This window comes from Anomaloglossus baeobatrachus, chromosome 10, assembly GCF_048569485.1.
Source record: "Anomaloglossus baeobatrachus isolate aAnoBae1 chromosome 10, aAnoBae1.hap1, whole genome shotgun sequence".
In the NCBI taxonomy this organism is placed as follows: domain Eukaryota; kingdom Metazoa; phylum Chordata; class Amphibia; order Anura; family Aromobatidae; genus Anomaloglossus; species Anomaloglossus baeobatrachus.
In genome coordinates, this window is record NC_134362.1 from 98,999,075 (window position 1) to 99,015,393 (window position 16,319).

The 16,319-nt window shown below is 41.2% G+C and overlaps 1 protein-coding gene across 3 annotated transcripts in view; it reads right to left on the reverse strand.

Moving 5' to 3' along the window:
• The window catches only part of MPPED2 (metallophosphoesterase domain containing 2), a 442,278-nt gene that overhangs the window by 372,266 nt on the left and 53,693 nt on the right, over positions 1-16,319 (reverse strand). For all 3 annotated transcript variants that reach the window (XM_075326561.1, XM_075326562.1, XM_075326563.1), the window contains exon 2: positions 787-1,030. In XM_075326561.1, the coding sequence (XP_075182676.1) occupies positions 787-914 (128 nt within the window). In that variant the 5' untranslated portion in view covers positions 915-1,030. The remainder of the gene's footprint in view (positions 1-786; positions 1,031-16,319) is intronic.

Here is a 16,319-nt window from a genome sequence, read left to right on the forward strand (position 1 = left end):
TTGCTATAAAAATAGCGTGGCAAAAGTGGGCAGGTGGGTACAGTGGCCGGGTTCTGTGGGTCAGTGGACAGAAAAGGAACAGTAACTTAGTATTCCAGACACTTTTAGGATGGCAGCAAAAGTGTCAGCACAGTGTGAATCACAGTGACTCACACTATTACAGTAAAAAGCCAGCTAGTAACTAGCTAGGCTTTTTGCTGATCAAACCTTTCTCAAACGTAACTCGAGCTATCGAGCTTTTAGCAAAAAGCTCTAGTTCGAGTTCGATCTCGAGCAACCCCCAAAATCACTCGATCATGAAATTGGCGAACCTCGAACCTCGCTCATCTCTAGTGCTGACTGAGACCATCAAATACTAGCTGCAGAAGACACGCAGGCAACACTGCCAGATAGCTACTACGGATGCTAAATCTCTTGAGCATTTACCAGGTACAGTTTAATTTTTGCTGTTTTAATCACATATATAATGTATATGTGTGTATTGAAATGTAATATTTATGTTTGTATATATATATATATATATATATATATATATATATATATATATATATATATATATATATATATATATAAAACTTTCTACAAAACTTGCAGTGAAATTGCAATACATGTTCAGACTATGTACAGCTATAAGTGGAATAATTTCTATGAGCATTTCCAGGGTCCTCCCCGTGCCAAGAATAGGCCTGCAGTTTGAGTTGAATATCTCTTGAGAACAGAACAATTCATCAAAGCATTTATGCATGGAACTCATAACCAAAAAGAATAATTAAGGGGTCTACTTACATGTGGACATGAGGAGGTTGGAATCTGCTTTGGTTGATGTTATAATGTGTGAATGCCTGGGTGGGATTGGAACTATATTCGTCCACTGTCACTGTCACTTTGCCTTGCGAGGGGATACCATGAGCCATCCTTCCTTCTTATAGACATGAGCAAATCACAGCGTGCAGGAACAACAGAGAGAAGTGGGCATCATGTGTCCACCAACTGCGAGCCTCAGCGATAGGTTCATCAACACTGCTGGAATCTGAAACAGATAGGAAGATATTATTCATTGGTCTTAAAATTGTCAAAACACTGACGATGTGTTTCATCGGATGTTGAATCATCAACCTGCCTAATAACTAGCCAATAAGACCTTTTATAGTTAGAACCTTGTCAGGAGACATGGTTATAAGGCTGGCACCATGAATAAAGTACCTAAACACATGGGCCTTTAGCAGCAAGAGAAAACCAGTTCAAGCAAAAGATGGAACTTCTACCTATATAAAACTTCTACAGCCCTGTACGCACTAGAAAATGGAATTTTCTTAAGAAAATTCCGCACCCTCTGAAAGATTACTGTACCTGCGGTAAAAAAAAACAAAAAAACAAAACAAAAAAAAAAAACACACAGCAAACCGCACCCGAAAACCGCATGCGGTTTTACAGCAAATTTTCCGTATTTCCCATTATCTATGGCAAAAAACGCAGGTACCTGCGGAAAAGAAGTGACATGCACATTCTTTTTGCTGCAAAACCTGTAGGGGAAAAAAAAACAAACAAAAAAAAACTAAAAAAAAAACAACAATGCAGTGTGCACTGCAGAAAGGTTATGAACATTTTCTGCAGCAATTCATGCAGCAAAACCGCGGCAAAAAACGCAGCATGCGCACAGGGCCTAAAAGCGACATGGTAGTCTCTATATAGCTACTGATACTTTTTAAGCTACATGCTTCTAAAAACTCATTGTATTGTGACTGAATAGGACACCTCCTTAGAAATAACTGCACCACAACTAAAATGACCACATATTACCATAATAATCGGTAAAATAATAAGAAATTTGTAAACATCCCATTTAGAGTGATCAAAATCGTACAGCGGCTATAGACATGGACCTGATCATTCATGCTACAGTCCCTGATCATTCATGCTACAGATGATCCATATGCACGTCAATAGAAGAATAGAGGTATGTGGCCAACAGATAATTCTGACGTGATTTATCTCAGAGGAATCAACAGATCAGATAATGTGAAATCCTATATCCGATCATTGCTGCAGCTGACAAGAAACACTGGGAAAACATCAAATTGTCTCCACCGAAATTGGGATAATAATCATTTGCTATTAAATGAGCAAGCCCTGTTACAAAAGTAAAATAGTATAAATGGCCACCTTTAGGAGAGACCTCCACTGAGGCTATACAGTGTGAAATCGGAAGTCATCAAAACTCAACATCTGGGGTCATGCGCACTGAACTGAAATCCAGCATCGGGCAGCTATGGCGGAGAGGTGAGAGTGAGATCATCCTCTGACGCTGCGCATTCATTATTATGATAGCACTCCTACAGGGGCGTACTAACATGCTAATGGGGCCGAATAGCCAGGGGAACTAACGCCTAGGGGACTAGTCCCCGTGCTCATTAGCATACGATACAAGATCTTTAGTAACACTTTTTCTAGAGATCCCTTTATTTATTCTAGTGTATACAGGGACGGTTAGATAGATAAGCAATATGCCCCCAGAACTGCTCGTGGTTCTGGGTGCATAATAACCTGACAGGTTCCCTTTAAGAACAGATAAAATACAGAAGATACTTTGTTTCTATAGTTTTCCCATTTATGTTTTATTCATTTGTATCTGATCAAGTGCTTAAAAAAAAAAGTTAAAAGGGTGTCCAAAATCAAAGTGATTTTCATTCTAAATCCCTATTTAGTAGCGTAATCTAATCTATTTTCTAATATACTTGCATTAAAAACTCCCTATTGTTCCCAAACTACACTAACTGCCATTTTATTTTACTTTTGTCGTCTACTTCCTGTCTGATGACGCTTCATTTGTGAATCTCAAGTGCATGCTGGGATACTCAAGCAAGGCTTCATCAGGGGACAGAGGCTGCAGTCACAGCCAGCCCTTGCCCCCTCCCTGAAACAAAGTGTCATCAGTGATGCTTGTTTGAGTACCTGAGTACTTCAATAGTAGTCCCTGTGCATTGTCTGATGTGGAAAATGACAGTGTCCGCTTTGTTATTGGCTCAGATCAGCAGTAATAAGCCGGCAAATGAGTGGTATTAGAATACCTGGCGAGCAGAGATCAGCACCACCCTTGGAAGTGACGTCACTGGTCTCTGCATGCCAGGTATTCTTACACCGCTCTGTTGCCGACTCATTACTGCTGATATGAGCTAACAACAGAGTGGACAATGTCATTGTGCACAATTCGCAGGGACTCACCCAGCCCCTTAAAAGAGCATGACTGACGCGTTTGCCCCCTGATGACACGTTGTTAGGGCATCCCAGCATGCACTTGGGGTTTTCAAATAAAGCATCATCAAGAATGAAGTAGGGCGTGATGTTGAGTCACTTTTCCCAGACAAGTCATTGGAAAGAGAGAGTCAATGGTCAAATACTAGGAGAGCATGTTCAAGTCAAAAGGGAAAGGCAAAACAATGGGTCAGAGGACAAAGTCCAGGGTCAGGCAGCAAAGGTCAGAATATGTCAGTCAATAGAGCAATACAAATGAATAGTCAAAAAGGCAAAGTTCAAAGTCAGGCAACAAAGAACAGAATAGCAGAATACTCAGCAGACACCACCAAGCAAAGCAACAACTGTCAATGATCTGACCATTGTCAGCCACCTAAATAACCAGATAATCACGCTGAACGGACGACACCTGCAGGAGACCCAGAAGACCCAGCCAAAGTAAGCGGCTGTGCTGTCACTAACAATACTGACAGCCGAGCTTGCTGCTGATTCTGTAGGGCAACTGAGCTGTCACTCACTGAGTCCCTAGGACACTGCGAGTGGTGAAATCATGACATAGGGAAAAAAAATAAGTAAAATATCAGTCACTGTGTAGTTAAGGAGGGATAGGGAATTTATAATACAAGTATATTAGATATTAGTTTACATTATGGCACTTAATAGATAGGAATTTAGAATGAAAATTACTTTGGCCTTTGGACCAGCCCTTTAATAGATACAAAAAAAAAAAAAAAAAGTTCACGGTCAACCCCTTACGTTTTTTTAAAAAATGACGAGCAAAAAAAAAAAAAAATAACTGATGCAAGACAAAATATAGAAGGGAGGCAAAACATATGCCACATAAGAGGACAGAAAAACACAAACTGATCTGTGAATGTAGCCTTGCAATGATGTTACATTTCTTTGCGACTGTTCAACCCATCATTGGCTATTGTGAATGTCATCCGAGCGGGAGCTGGTGTCGAGCTCCCTCTGGTGGCCAGAAATGGTAATGAAGCTGAGTCTGAATCTGTGACTCAGACAGGTGTTGGAATTAATTAGGAATCCAGGAAGTCATATTGCAGACCAGCCTGGTATATTTAGGGAGAGCAGTTTCTGCTTAGCTGCTGCCGGTGATAAATGTTTGCTTCTGCCTCTGAAGATGGTTTGGAGTTTGTCCTTCAGTTTCCTCTATGTATCCTGTGCCAGAATTCATTCCAAATAAATCTGCAGGTTTTCTTTGCTTAATTGCTGGTTTTGCACCTACGGGTGTGTGTGTTTTTTTTTTCCATTTTGTTCTGTGTTTGTTTTCTTACATGTGAGGCTCTGGCTCTCTGCTATTTTTGAGAGGGCAGTCCTTTCAGCAAGAAAGGGAGTTTCTCCCTGTTCTGATTTTGTTTATTTGCACTTTTGAATATTATTTGTTCTGTGATTTTGTTCCTTCCCATTATATCTGCAGAGTACCTGATATAGTGGGGAAAGACCGTGTGGTCTTAAGGCTTTTTTTCTATCAGACGTTTGGTATTTTTTGCACGGTTTTTTGCTGGCCGCAATCAGCTTTCATGTCCTGTTGTATCTAGTAAGTCAGGCCTCACCTTTGCTAATCTATATTTTCTTTGTATTGTGTTTTCTTACACCACTGTTGTTACATGTTGGGTGCTTGCTATTCCTTTGGGGACTGCTCCGAGGCAAGTTAGGATTCCTCATTTCTATCTTTGAGGTGTAGCAAGTTTCTCTAGCAGTGACGAGGTGTCTAGGTGTGTTAGGAACATCCCACTGCTACTTATTGTGTTGTCCAATAGAGATTGCGGTCAGTTTAGTTTCCAACTACTCTTGTGGTTTTTGTTTTTTCCTGATTAATGGGATTTTTTTGTGATCGTCCATGGTTACCAGTTCATAACAATTAACATTGCTATGGATGGCATGGGACTAAGGCAGCCCATGAATTATTGTGTGGTGCCTCCAGAGGGAAACAGACCATTACACTTCCAAGTAAATAGAAGATGCCGGCCAAGACCTGTGATGCGAAAATTTTAAGGCTGATTGATACCAAATTATATATTTCCTGAAAATCATTATCATTGCACTGTTGCTCCTTTGTAGAAAAAGTTGAATGTGACTCACCTCATAGAAGGACATTTGTAGGAAACTTAAATCTAAGGGGCACTTCAAAAATATGAAACACAGAAATTATGCTTCCCATACATGCCATAGCCATAGATGCCTCTTAGCAGAAATTCCTGTTAGAAAACTGCAGAGGAACATAAAGTATACTTTTTGCACGTGCCCCACACAGTGATAACACCAACAGCACCCCAAAATTAAACATCTAATAGATGGTCTTTATTTTATTTGTAATCACATTAAAAACACTAAACAGTAAACGCATACACAAAGTAATGATAAATAACTTTATGTTTCCATTAACTGTGCAGTATATGGGCTTGTTTTTTTGCTATACAATGTACAGTGAAATAGGAAAATTTATTTTAAGGAATTCCTTGTTGATGGGTCAGTTTGTCATATTATTTTTCAGCCCAGAATCTATTCTAATTTCATTTCATTTTTACGGTATTTGCCATACGGGTTGAATTTTAGATTTTTATACACCAGACTTAAGGGGTGGCGATATCAAATATGTAAATTTTCTGAGGGTTATTCAATATTTTCACTTTTTTATACTTTTAAAAAAATGTTTTTATCCAATGTTTTACTTTCTTATTCCGTTACCTCAGGGAACTTAAACCTGTGTTTGTCTAATCGTTTGAATTAAATACTGCAATACAAAAAGCAATGTAGTACTGTGGAAGCTCAGCCTGTGGCTGGGTTTCACAAGAGTACAAAAATGGTATCCACTGGGGATTGCTTGGTGGTTGGCCGATGAGTGCCATACTAGCGACTATTCCATTTAAAACGCTGCTGTCAAAATTGAGCAGGGCATTGACATCAGTGATTGAACCTTAGCTCCAGCTACTGCGGTTAGTGACAGATGCTGGCTGTGTCTGGTTTCAGATCAGCATTTTTTTCCCTTGAGGCAAAAAAATGCAAACTGCATGTGACTGGATCCTGTTGAATTTGAGTTGAACGCATGCAAACGTAAGTGTTATTTACTGGATCCTGTGACTTGCAGTTTATGAGTCATGTGGTTTGGAATGAGCTTAATGGAGCTTGGCGGGCATTAAAGTCATGTGATCGGGAGTGAGCTGAATCTGCCATGACAGCGTGGATGCAGCTCTGGACAAGAGTGAGTGAGAGTGTGTGTGAGTGAGAGTGAGAGTGTGTTTGAGTGAGAGTGTGTGAGTGTGTGTGTGAGAGAGTGATATTCAGGCCATGTTCTGTACAGCAAACAGGATCCTTCCTGCAGCAACTGTTAAAACCGGATCCGGCGCCCATTGAAATACATTGCAGCTACTGCCGCAATGTACAGAATCCGGAGACATGCAGTTTTTGGACGGAGGTGAAAAACGCAACAAGTTGCGTTTTTGATAAAAGGTAAAAAACTGCAACTCACCGGATCCTGACATTAACGCACGCAAACGCATGCAAGCACATGTTGCTGCGAGTCCATTGACATTGCATTGAGCAGACAACGGATCCGGTAAGATGAGTTTTGCGTTTTTTTGCCGACTGGCAATAAAACGCTGATGTGAAACCAGCCTAACAGAGCTGACATCTTCAGCATGTGAAGAGAGTTTAGCGCCTGGCCCCCTCCCCACTTAGATTTCAGAATGGCTGTACAGTTACGCTCAAGTGTACTAAGGGATTAACTCTTATCAGGTACCATGGGGTCAATGTGACCCTATGCAGATTGGTACAACTAGTGATTTATTTTTTTTCATCGTACCAGACATACATCTGGTCTTTGCTGACAGGCTGCAATGGTGAGGATGCGACTACTACCTGTGACCACTGCAGCCAATCATGTCACTATTGCAGGCTGTTAAAAACCAGAAGAGTAGGCGGAGAGACCTTGCTGCAGTAGTGGTAACTGTGTACAGCCAATCCTGTTATTTTTAACTATCTCAAAAAATAACATTAAATTTAAAATCATAGAAAATCCCTTTCACTCCCTTTCAATCCCTTTAAATTAGAATTATAACCTTTAAAATTGTAAAAACGTGCATATAGCATCTTAACAGCAGTTAATAGTCGGCTTCTGAAGATGTCATCATGTAAAGAAAGCTTCCCTAGTCACAAGTGTGCTTCAAGACATTTCTAAATATAGGAAAATAGAAAACTTTTAAAAGATATTTACAAGAGTGACACAATTTGTATTTCTCTTCACCCTAAACACAGGCAGCTCTAATTACAGATACTGAGACATAAGAGAGAAGTGCCACTGCCATCAGTCCAATTACCAGTCACACAAAAGGTCAGATGTTTTTATTCATGTGCACACGGCCTGGTAGTGAACTGGGTAATAATCAGAATGATGGCATTCATAAAGTCAATTATTCCACATAACACATTTCTGATCAGTGAAGTGACAGCATGGGAAATATCTAGAAAGAAGTAATGAACACAGAGGAGCTGGTTTTGTTTTAAGTATACATAATGAGACAGTAAGGGACCAAATTTCACTGGATCACTTGGAACGTCTAAGGCAGCCATGTAGAGCAAAATGCTTAATTTTCTTATGAAAAATTATTTTAAATACTTTTCTTAACTCGTTTTCAATGACTATATAGAGAGAACTCTACACCTCTTGAACTTGTTCAATTGGATCAATGCATTTTCTCCAATCATCAATTTTGCATTGTTGGTTTAGTCATTGTCAGTCTATAATAATTACATCACTATTGTACTAGAAATCACCTCGGCTCTTCATTCACTGACTTTCTGGTGGGCTTGTGCTTCGATACAATAATCATTTAAAGAAGGTAGATCTGCAGCAGAGAGAATGGCTGGGACATAGCCTTTACATGCATCTGCAGTGTCTCCATACACTGCCACATCCAATGGCCTCCCTGTTTGTGAAGATATTCTTCCCTGGTAGCAGCAATACTTCTAATACCTGCGTACACATGACATCATCGAGCAAGTCATCATTTTTCTCTGTTTTTGGAGGAAATCCAATTCAACACAATGTTAACTGGAGGCATATGCAGTTAAGAAGAGTGTTCATACACATCTATGGAAGACTTCCTATACATAAAGTGATTATGCATGGAACTAGGATGTTGAACTAGCAAAGTCAATTGTCATGGTTCCGCTGTGCTGAGCATTTTGCATTTGAAAATGCTCTGTGTCTTGTGCACTGGCTGACAGGTTGTCTTTCAGCACTAGGTTCCACGCCGATTTTGGGAGGTGCCTTCTCATATGTGCCTCGTTCCTTTTGATTGTTCTGTTTCTTTGCTGCGCCTGCTCTGTCTGAACTTCGCCAGTCATACTTCCTGTTTACTCAGTGCGCTCTTGGCTCCTGTAAGGTTTAAGTGTTCTGATCTTGGCTTCTGACCTCGGACCTCTTCCTGACCACGTCTCTGTCTGCTCCCTGAACCTTATACATTACTGTAGCACCTCTGGAGGTATCAGGTGCCACAAAATATGTAACCAGTGGACAACACAAACCCTGGAATAGAAAAAGGAAATCTCCAGCTTCCATGTGCATAACTTTTATTTCAAACCTTAAAATCCAAAATTACAGGACATTGATCCAGAGGACAAGAGCAATATTACTGATGCTATGCGTTTCAGATGAGGTGTCCTTTGTCAGAGCATAACATGATATACTGTGACAAAGGACACCTCATCTGAAACACGTAGCATCATGAATATTGCTCTTGTCCTCTGGATCAATGTCCTGTAATTTCGGATTTTAAAGTTTGAAATAAAGAAAAGTTTTTATGCACATGAAAGCTGGAGATTTCTGTTTTCTAGTCCTTTGCACTAGCAACGCTGCTATCCGTGCTTTCTAGTGGCGATCTGTTCCTATACAGGTGAGCTGGTTTTGTCCTCCCAAGACCAGGAATACCAGTGTCGGTGACAACACAATACACCAAACACACAACCCCTTTTCCCTACCTGGAGACAGCTTAGAAACGGGCCTGATGGAAGCTGACTATTGGAAGGGGGCTCATCCAATCAGTAAGCTAGAAACCCGGGAGGGGGAGGGGCTGGACTTGAACAGAGAGCGGAAACTGAAGTCAGTTAAGAGCGGTGAGGACGTCAGTTAGGCCGGTTTCACACCTACGTTCAGCGCAATCCGCCACTATGGAAAATAGCACAGTCCGTTAACGCACTGCGCTATTCCCCATAGACTTGTATGGATGACGCACTGTAACGCAAGTGTCTGCGTCGCATCCTCTACATGATGCAGCGTCATTATTTTGCTGCATCGGGCAGATGGAAAACTGCATGTAGGGTTTTTTGTGTCGTTAAAATAGCGCACCCTGACGGATTCCATTGGAATCCGCCACGGTGTCTAATGATTGTCTATGGTGGCGGATTCCACCGCTATGCGCTAAGCGGCGGAATCCGCTGCCTGATTCCGTAACGTTCTACTGCGCATGCTCAGCATGTCCAGCAGAATTATCTAAATCGTTTAAAATCACTCCTGGTCTCTCTCCCCCCCTCTCGCATACTCTCCGATCACGGGCGCGATGCTGCACAAGTGTCACAAAGCTCCGGCAGCTTTTGCCCTTTTGAAAATGCCGGCCGCCCATTATTCATTCTAGTATTCACTGCTTCCCCCTCCCACTGGCACCTATGATTGGTTGCAGTGAGACAGCTGTCACTCAGCATGGGGGCGGGTCTGACTGCAACCAATCACAGCCGCTGGTGGGTGGGTCTATATTGTGCAGTACAATAAATAATTTAAAAACAACAGCGTGCGGTCCCCCCCAATTTTTCTACCAGCCAAGATAAAGTCACACGGCTGAAGGCTGGTAATCTCAGGATGGGGAGCCCCACATTATGGGGAGCCCCTCAGTCTAAAAATATCAGCCAGCAGCCGCCCGGAATTGCCACATCCATTAGATGCGACAGTCCCGGGACTCTAACAGGCTCATCCCGAATTGCCCTGGTGCGGAGGCAATCGAGGTAATAGGGACTTAATGGCAGCAGCCCATAGCTGCCACTAAGTCCTAGATTAATCATGGCAGGCGTCTATAAGACACATTCCATGATTAACCTGTAAGTGAAAGTAAATAAACACATACACCGAAAAAATCCTTTATTTGGAAGACAAAAAAAAAAAAAATCACCCTTTCACCACTTTATTAAAAACCCCAAATACCCCTCCAGGTCCGACGTAATCCATAGAGGTCTCACGACGTTTTCAGCTCTGCTACATGAAGCTGACAGGAGCGGCAGTAGAACACCCCCACTCCTGTGAGCTCCACACAGCAACTGAAGTGAGTCTCGCTGTCAGCGGGGACGTCACTGAGGTAATGCCTGTGTGTGTGCGGTGATGATAGGTGCGGTAGTGCCTGCGTGTGCGGTGATGATTTGGGCGGTAGTGTCGGGATGTGTGCGGTGATGATGTGGGCAGTAGTGTCGGGATGTGTGCGGTGATGATGAGGGTGGTAGTGTCGGGGTGTGTGCGGTGATGATGTCGGCGGCAGTGTCGGGATGTGTGCGGTGATGATGTGGGCGGCAGTGTCGGGATGTGTGCGGTGATGATGTGGGCGGTAGTGTCTGGGTGTGTGCAGTGATGATGTGGGTGGTAGTGTCGGGGTGTGTGCAGTAATGATGTGGGCGGTAGTGTCGGGATGTGTGCGGTGATGATGTGGGCGGCAGTATCGGGGTGTGTGCGGTGATGATGTGGGCGGCAGTGTCAGGATGTGTGCGGTGAAGATGAGGGCTGTAGTGTCGGGATGTGTGCGGTGAAGATGAGGGCTGTAGTGTCGGGATGTGTGCGGTGAATATGAGGGCTCTCTCTCGGCTAAAGAAAACTTAACGCAACGCGTTATTTCAGACGAATCCGTGGCCTTTATTATCACACTATTTTCAAGGCATCCGTCACATGCGTTACACAACGCATTGTGACGGACGCCGTTCAACGCAAGTGTGAAACCGGCCTCAGGAGTGAGGAGGACGTGAGAGAAAGTGAGGAGAAAGGTGTTAACCTGAAGAAAGAACTGGAGCTGAAAAGGAGGAGGGTTGCTGTGGAGTAAGGAACCAGTGCTTAAGGAATCCAGGGAACCCAGCAAAAACCAAAGTGTGCATGGAGGACAGCTCACTAGGTGACTAGCTGGCACTGGGAACAAAGGGTATGGGAACACCTGAAAACCAGCACCACCGGTGGCGGTACCAGAACAGTGAGTAAAAACCAGTTTAAACTGCAGTCCCTGTGTGGCTTGAATCCTTTCTACATTGGTGCATCATCAGCTCACACTGCACACTACAACCACCATCATCCTCTTCTGGGGCCTAGGCCTACTTGCGGAGGGCCAGAACACCTGAGCTGCATTATACTACCCGCCCCAGGAAAGTCACAGTGGCGGCTCCTACAAAATAGCCGCAACCCGCAAGTGGCGTAGAAAAAAACGCTTATTTATTTTACTTTTATTTTTCCACTTTTTCGGTTCGACCCCCAGGGTCACGGAACTGGGCATCGGCCGCTACCACGACTCCCCTGTTGACCACACGCCCGGGACAGAGTATCCCACTGCCCTGGGGTGTCACAGTACCTCCTGGCTTATGATCCCGGCTTGTCTGACTACCCTTCTATTCTTTCTGCTCGTAGTGTTTAGCATCACACCGATCCTCCAATTACATATTACTGCTGGTCAGACACACCAGCTGACTACCTAATGTGTATGGGGCATTCCATATTTCCATTGATGGTAGTATGGGAAAGAAGGAGTGATGAGGTTTAAGAAGGCTGATTTTTGCTCCTCATGAAGATACGGAAAAAGCATCTGCGATTCCAAAAAAATAATTGACATTTGTTACATCTTTAAAAAGGAAAAGCTGTGGCCATATAAACATGTTTTCAAGCAAAGACACAAGTAAAAAGCAAAGCATGCATGTGTATTGAGGGGGATGAGCTGTTGGGTAATGATCACACAGCAGTTTTCTAATTGACGCACTAGTTATTGTCTAAGGTAATGAACAGGACCGTATCACCAATGATACACCAAGAGCAAAATTCACAGCGTCAAAAATGAATGCTATAAAGAAAATGCACAGAAAAACAATGAAAATCCACAAGTAACCTAATTTAAATAATCTGTGCAGAAATTCTGCAACATCAAAAACCCACCAAAAGTAAAATATGCAACAGGGAACATATATGGGTTGTTGAGAAAACTACAAATACTTGTTTCATTCTAAAAATCCATGATACATGAACTGTAATAATACTGAACCTAAGGAAATTTTTATTTTTTTGTGCTTAAAAAGAAGAATACCCTAAAATTCACTCAAATTAAACAGGAAAAAAAAATGAAAAAAGGTTTGAAACCATAAAAATACAATAATAAAACCTAAATTTATGGAAAAAACATATTTCTGTTTTCTCTATAGCTGTGCCAGTGCTCTACATGTGAACAATCTAGTAGGAGACTTCGATCAGGAGAAAAACAAAACAGAATTTGTATGCATAAGAAATTAATTTTGGGAGAAGCTATATATATAAGGAAGCATGGAGGGCAAAAAGACTGAATGCGAAAAAAAGAACAAATAACAGAATTGCACATTTTGTATCTGAAAGCACCACAAAATATAAGCAGGGGCGGATGTGCCACATGTGCAGCTGCACAGGGAACTGTGGCGAAAGGAAGCAGTTTCTCCACTAATGTTTCTCTTTTTGGTGCTGAAAATTGGTTGCACCGTGTCCAAAAGTCCTGGAAATGTACAAAAAAAAAAAAAGAACGCTTGTAATGACCATGTGTTTTTTTCAGTAGAAGCAAACCAAAGATGCAAGGATGTAGAACATGCTGCATTTTTGTCAAACATTTGACAAATAAACTGCAGACCAAAAAAAAAATGCAACGTGTGTACAGCAAATGTGAATTCTCAAAGACCTTTTGCTGGGAAGTCAAAAGTCAGCACTTTCTGACAACAGAACTGCAGCAAAAACGCGACAAAAACTGCAGTGTGCCCATATAGCCTAAGGCTATGTGCCCACGTTGTGTTCTGTCCCTGCAGAAATTTCTGCAGCGATTTGAACAGCACACGTGTGCTTCAAAATCGCTGCAGAAACAGTCCGTAATGAAAAGCCGATTTTATGCGCTCTGGATGCAGCCCCTCCCATAGACAGAGCGGGGGCTGCATGAAAAGCGCATGAAAGAAGTGACATGTTGCTTTTTAGAACGCAACGCTTCGGCAGCATGCAAATCGCATGGATTAGGCACAATCTTCATAGATTGTGCTGGGGACGCAGGACGCATGCAGTTACGCTGTGGTGCAGAACGCAGCGCAACTGCATGAAAATACGCTACGTGGGCACATAGCCTTATAGTGTATTTTCGGTGCACACGCCTGTAGAAAACAAACCATAATTTTTGCATATGGGAACTTGACTTTGTACATCTGCTTCCATTTTCCACTTCTGGCTCTGGGCTCAAAAATATTTGCCGTACATTAAAACCTGCAATGGCATTTTCCCCACAAATCTCCAACAATTATGTAAAACAAGCATTTAGAGATTTGAAAGCAGAGGACGATCTTCAAAACAGGAGTTGTATGAACTGGCGTCATGTGGAAATAAAATTCAGCTCAAAAGTTTATTTTTTTTCTTTTAACTATAAAATATATACATTTTACTATCAAATATATAAAGGTGCACAGCAAAAAATATATATAAATATACATGCAAGCGGGTGCTACTGAATGCAGTGAATAAGGATACGTGTCAAAGGGAGAAATGCACTGCATATAGGACGGAGCACACCAATTATATAAAAACTGTAAAGACTTTATTAGGCACAAAATACTCACAACACAATTAAAACAATGAATCCCTCACCAGGGCACTCCAATGATTGATGTACATATTAAATGCATAACACCAGTACATAAAGGAATATTTGTATCTATATGGCAGGAAAAATCTTGGCCTATTGTATGCCCATAAATGCTATGACCAATACCTGAATACAAGATACAATGTGCTGATCATGAGACCTAAAATAAGGTCCACAACCCCTATAGAGACTGCCTGATGATATACAACCACATGGTCTAAAAATCACTGATAGACAAAGATAAAATGATTATCTTTCCCTGACGAAGCCTTGATAGGCGATACGCGTGGGGTGCTCGCCAGGGTCTCCTTTGTGTGTGCAGGCTTTACGGTTTTCTTGGTTGTTTGTCCAAAACTGGCTGCTTTCCACATGGCAGGTTGTATGGCTCCCTCCCATTGAGGAGGTGTCTATCAGTGATTTTAGACCATGTGGTTGTATATCATCAGGCAGTTACTGGTGTTATGCATTTAATATGTACATCAATCATTGGAGTGCCCTGGTGAGGGATTCATTGTTTTAATTGTGTTGTAAGTATTTTGTGCCTAATAAAGTCTTTACATTTTTTATATAATTGGTGTGCTCTGTCCTATATGCAGTGTCTTTTTCTCCCTTTGACATATATAATACACACACACACACACAGTATATATTTCTTTTGTAGTTTTCTCTCTTACGCTTTAGACTATGTGCACAACCTGCGTTTTTTGGGTGCAGTTGACACAAAACCTTGCAAATCCTTATGCTAGCAAAGTCAATGAGAACTCTGACGTTTTGTGCACTTGTTGCTCATTTTTTTTCCTTGCAGATTTGGTGCACAATATAAACTGCAGCCCGTCAATTCATTAAGCGTTTTTCCACCCCAAATGCACGGGGGGAAAAAACCCCACCACATTAAAATGCAAGTTTTTTCTTCCAGTAGATGCAGTTTTGGTGCATAAATTTCTGCAACCAAATACTTCATGTGTACACATAGGGTTAAAAAGCAGTAGCTCCTTTACAGTGCACTTTTACAGGGTCTTGAAGGGTTAAAGTGACAAGGAAATTCCTGGCCAGGCTACAAGCTATATACAGTAATAGGACTTATTTTTACAGTCCTAAATTAAAAGGGGAAAATTTGTTTCTAATCACTCAGGATGCCACATCAGTACGAGTGCTAATTACTAAGGGTTTTTAGGAAAGCTTATATGTACGATTACTGTAATGTACATGTAAACATAGAACCATGAATGCAGACATATCCAAGAGGTCTATCCATCTTCTCTGCCCTGTTATGTTCTTTTTATAAATATTTTTTTTGTTTCATCCCAGGCTACTCTTAAGGATAAGAAAATACAAAAATAAAAAAAAAAAAAAAAAGAAAAAACACTTTTTTCAATTCCGACCAGGGTCACTTTATGAGGTTATAGCTCTGAAACATTTCAACGAATCCCAGTGATTTGGAGACTGTTTTTTGTGACATTTTGCTTTAATGATAGTAGTAAATTTAGCACGATATTTTATGCATTTGTAAAAATAAAAATCGTAAATTTGGCAACATTTTTGAAAATGTTGCAATTTTCAAACTTTGAGTTCTTATGCCCTAAACCCAGAGAGTTATGTCACACAAAATAGTTAAATAATATTTCCCACATGTCTACATTAGATCAGCACCAGTTTTGAAACTTCTCTTTTTTTTGTTAGGAAGTTAGAAGGGTTCAAAGTTTATCAGTAATTTACCCAGAAGTGATACCATTGTAAAAACTGCACCCCTCAAACAGCTCAAAAAACACATCCAAGAAGTTTAAGTTTATTAGGTGCGTCACAGAAAACTAAGGCAATGTGAAAGGAAAAAAAAAAAAGATTTACCGTATTTTTCGCTTTATAAGATGCACTTTTGTTCCCCCAAATTTCGGGGGAAAGTAGGGGGTGCGTCTTATAAACCGAATATACGGGGGGGTGTATGTGATTATATATATATATATATATATATATATATATATATATATATATATATATATATATATATATACAGTGCCTACAAGTAGTATTCAACCCCCTGCAGATTTAGCAGGTTTGATAGGATGCAAATAAGTTAGAGCCTGCAAACTTCAAACAAGAGCAGGATTTATTAACAGATGCCTAAATCTTACAAACCAACAAGTTATGTTGCTCAGTTAAATTTTAATACATTTTCAACAT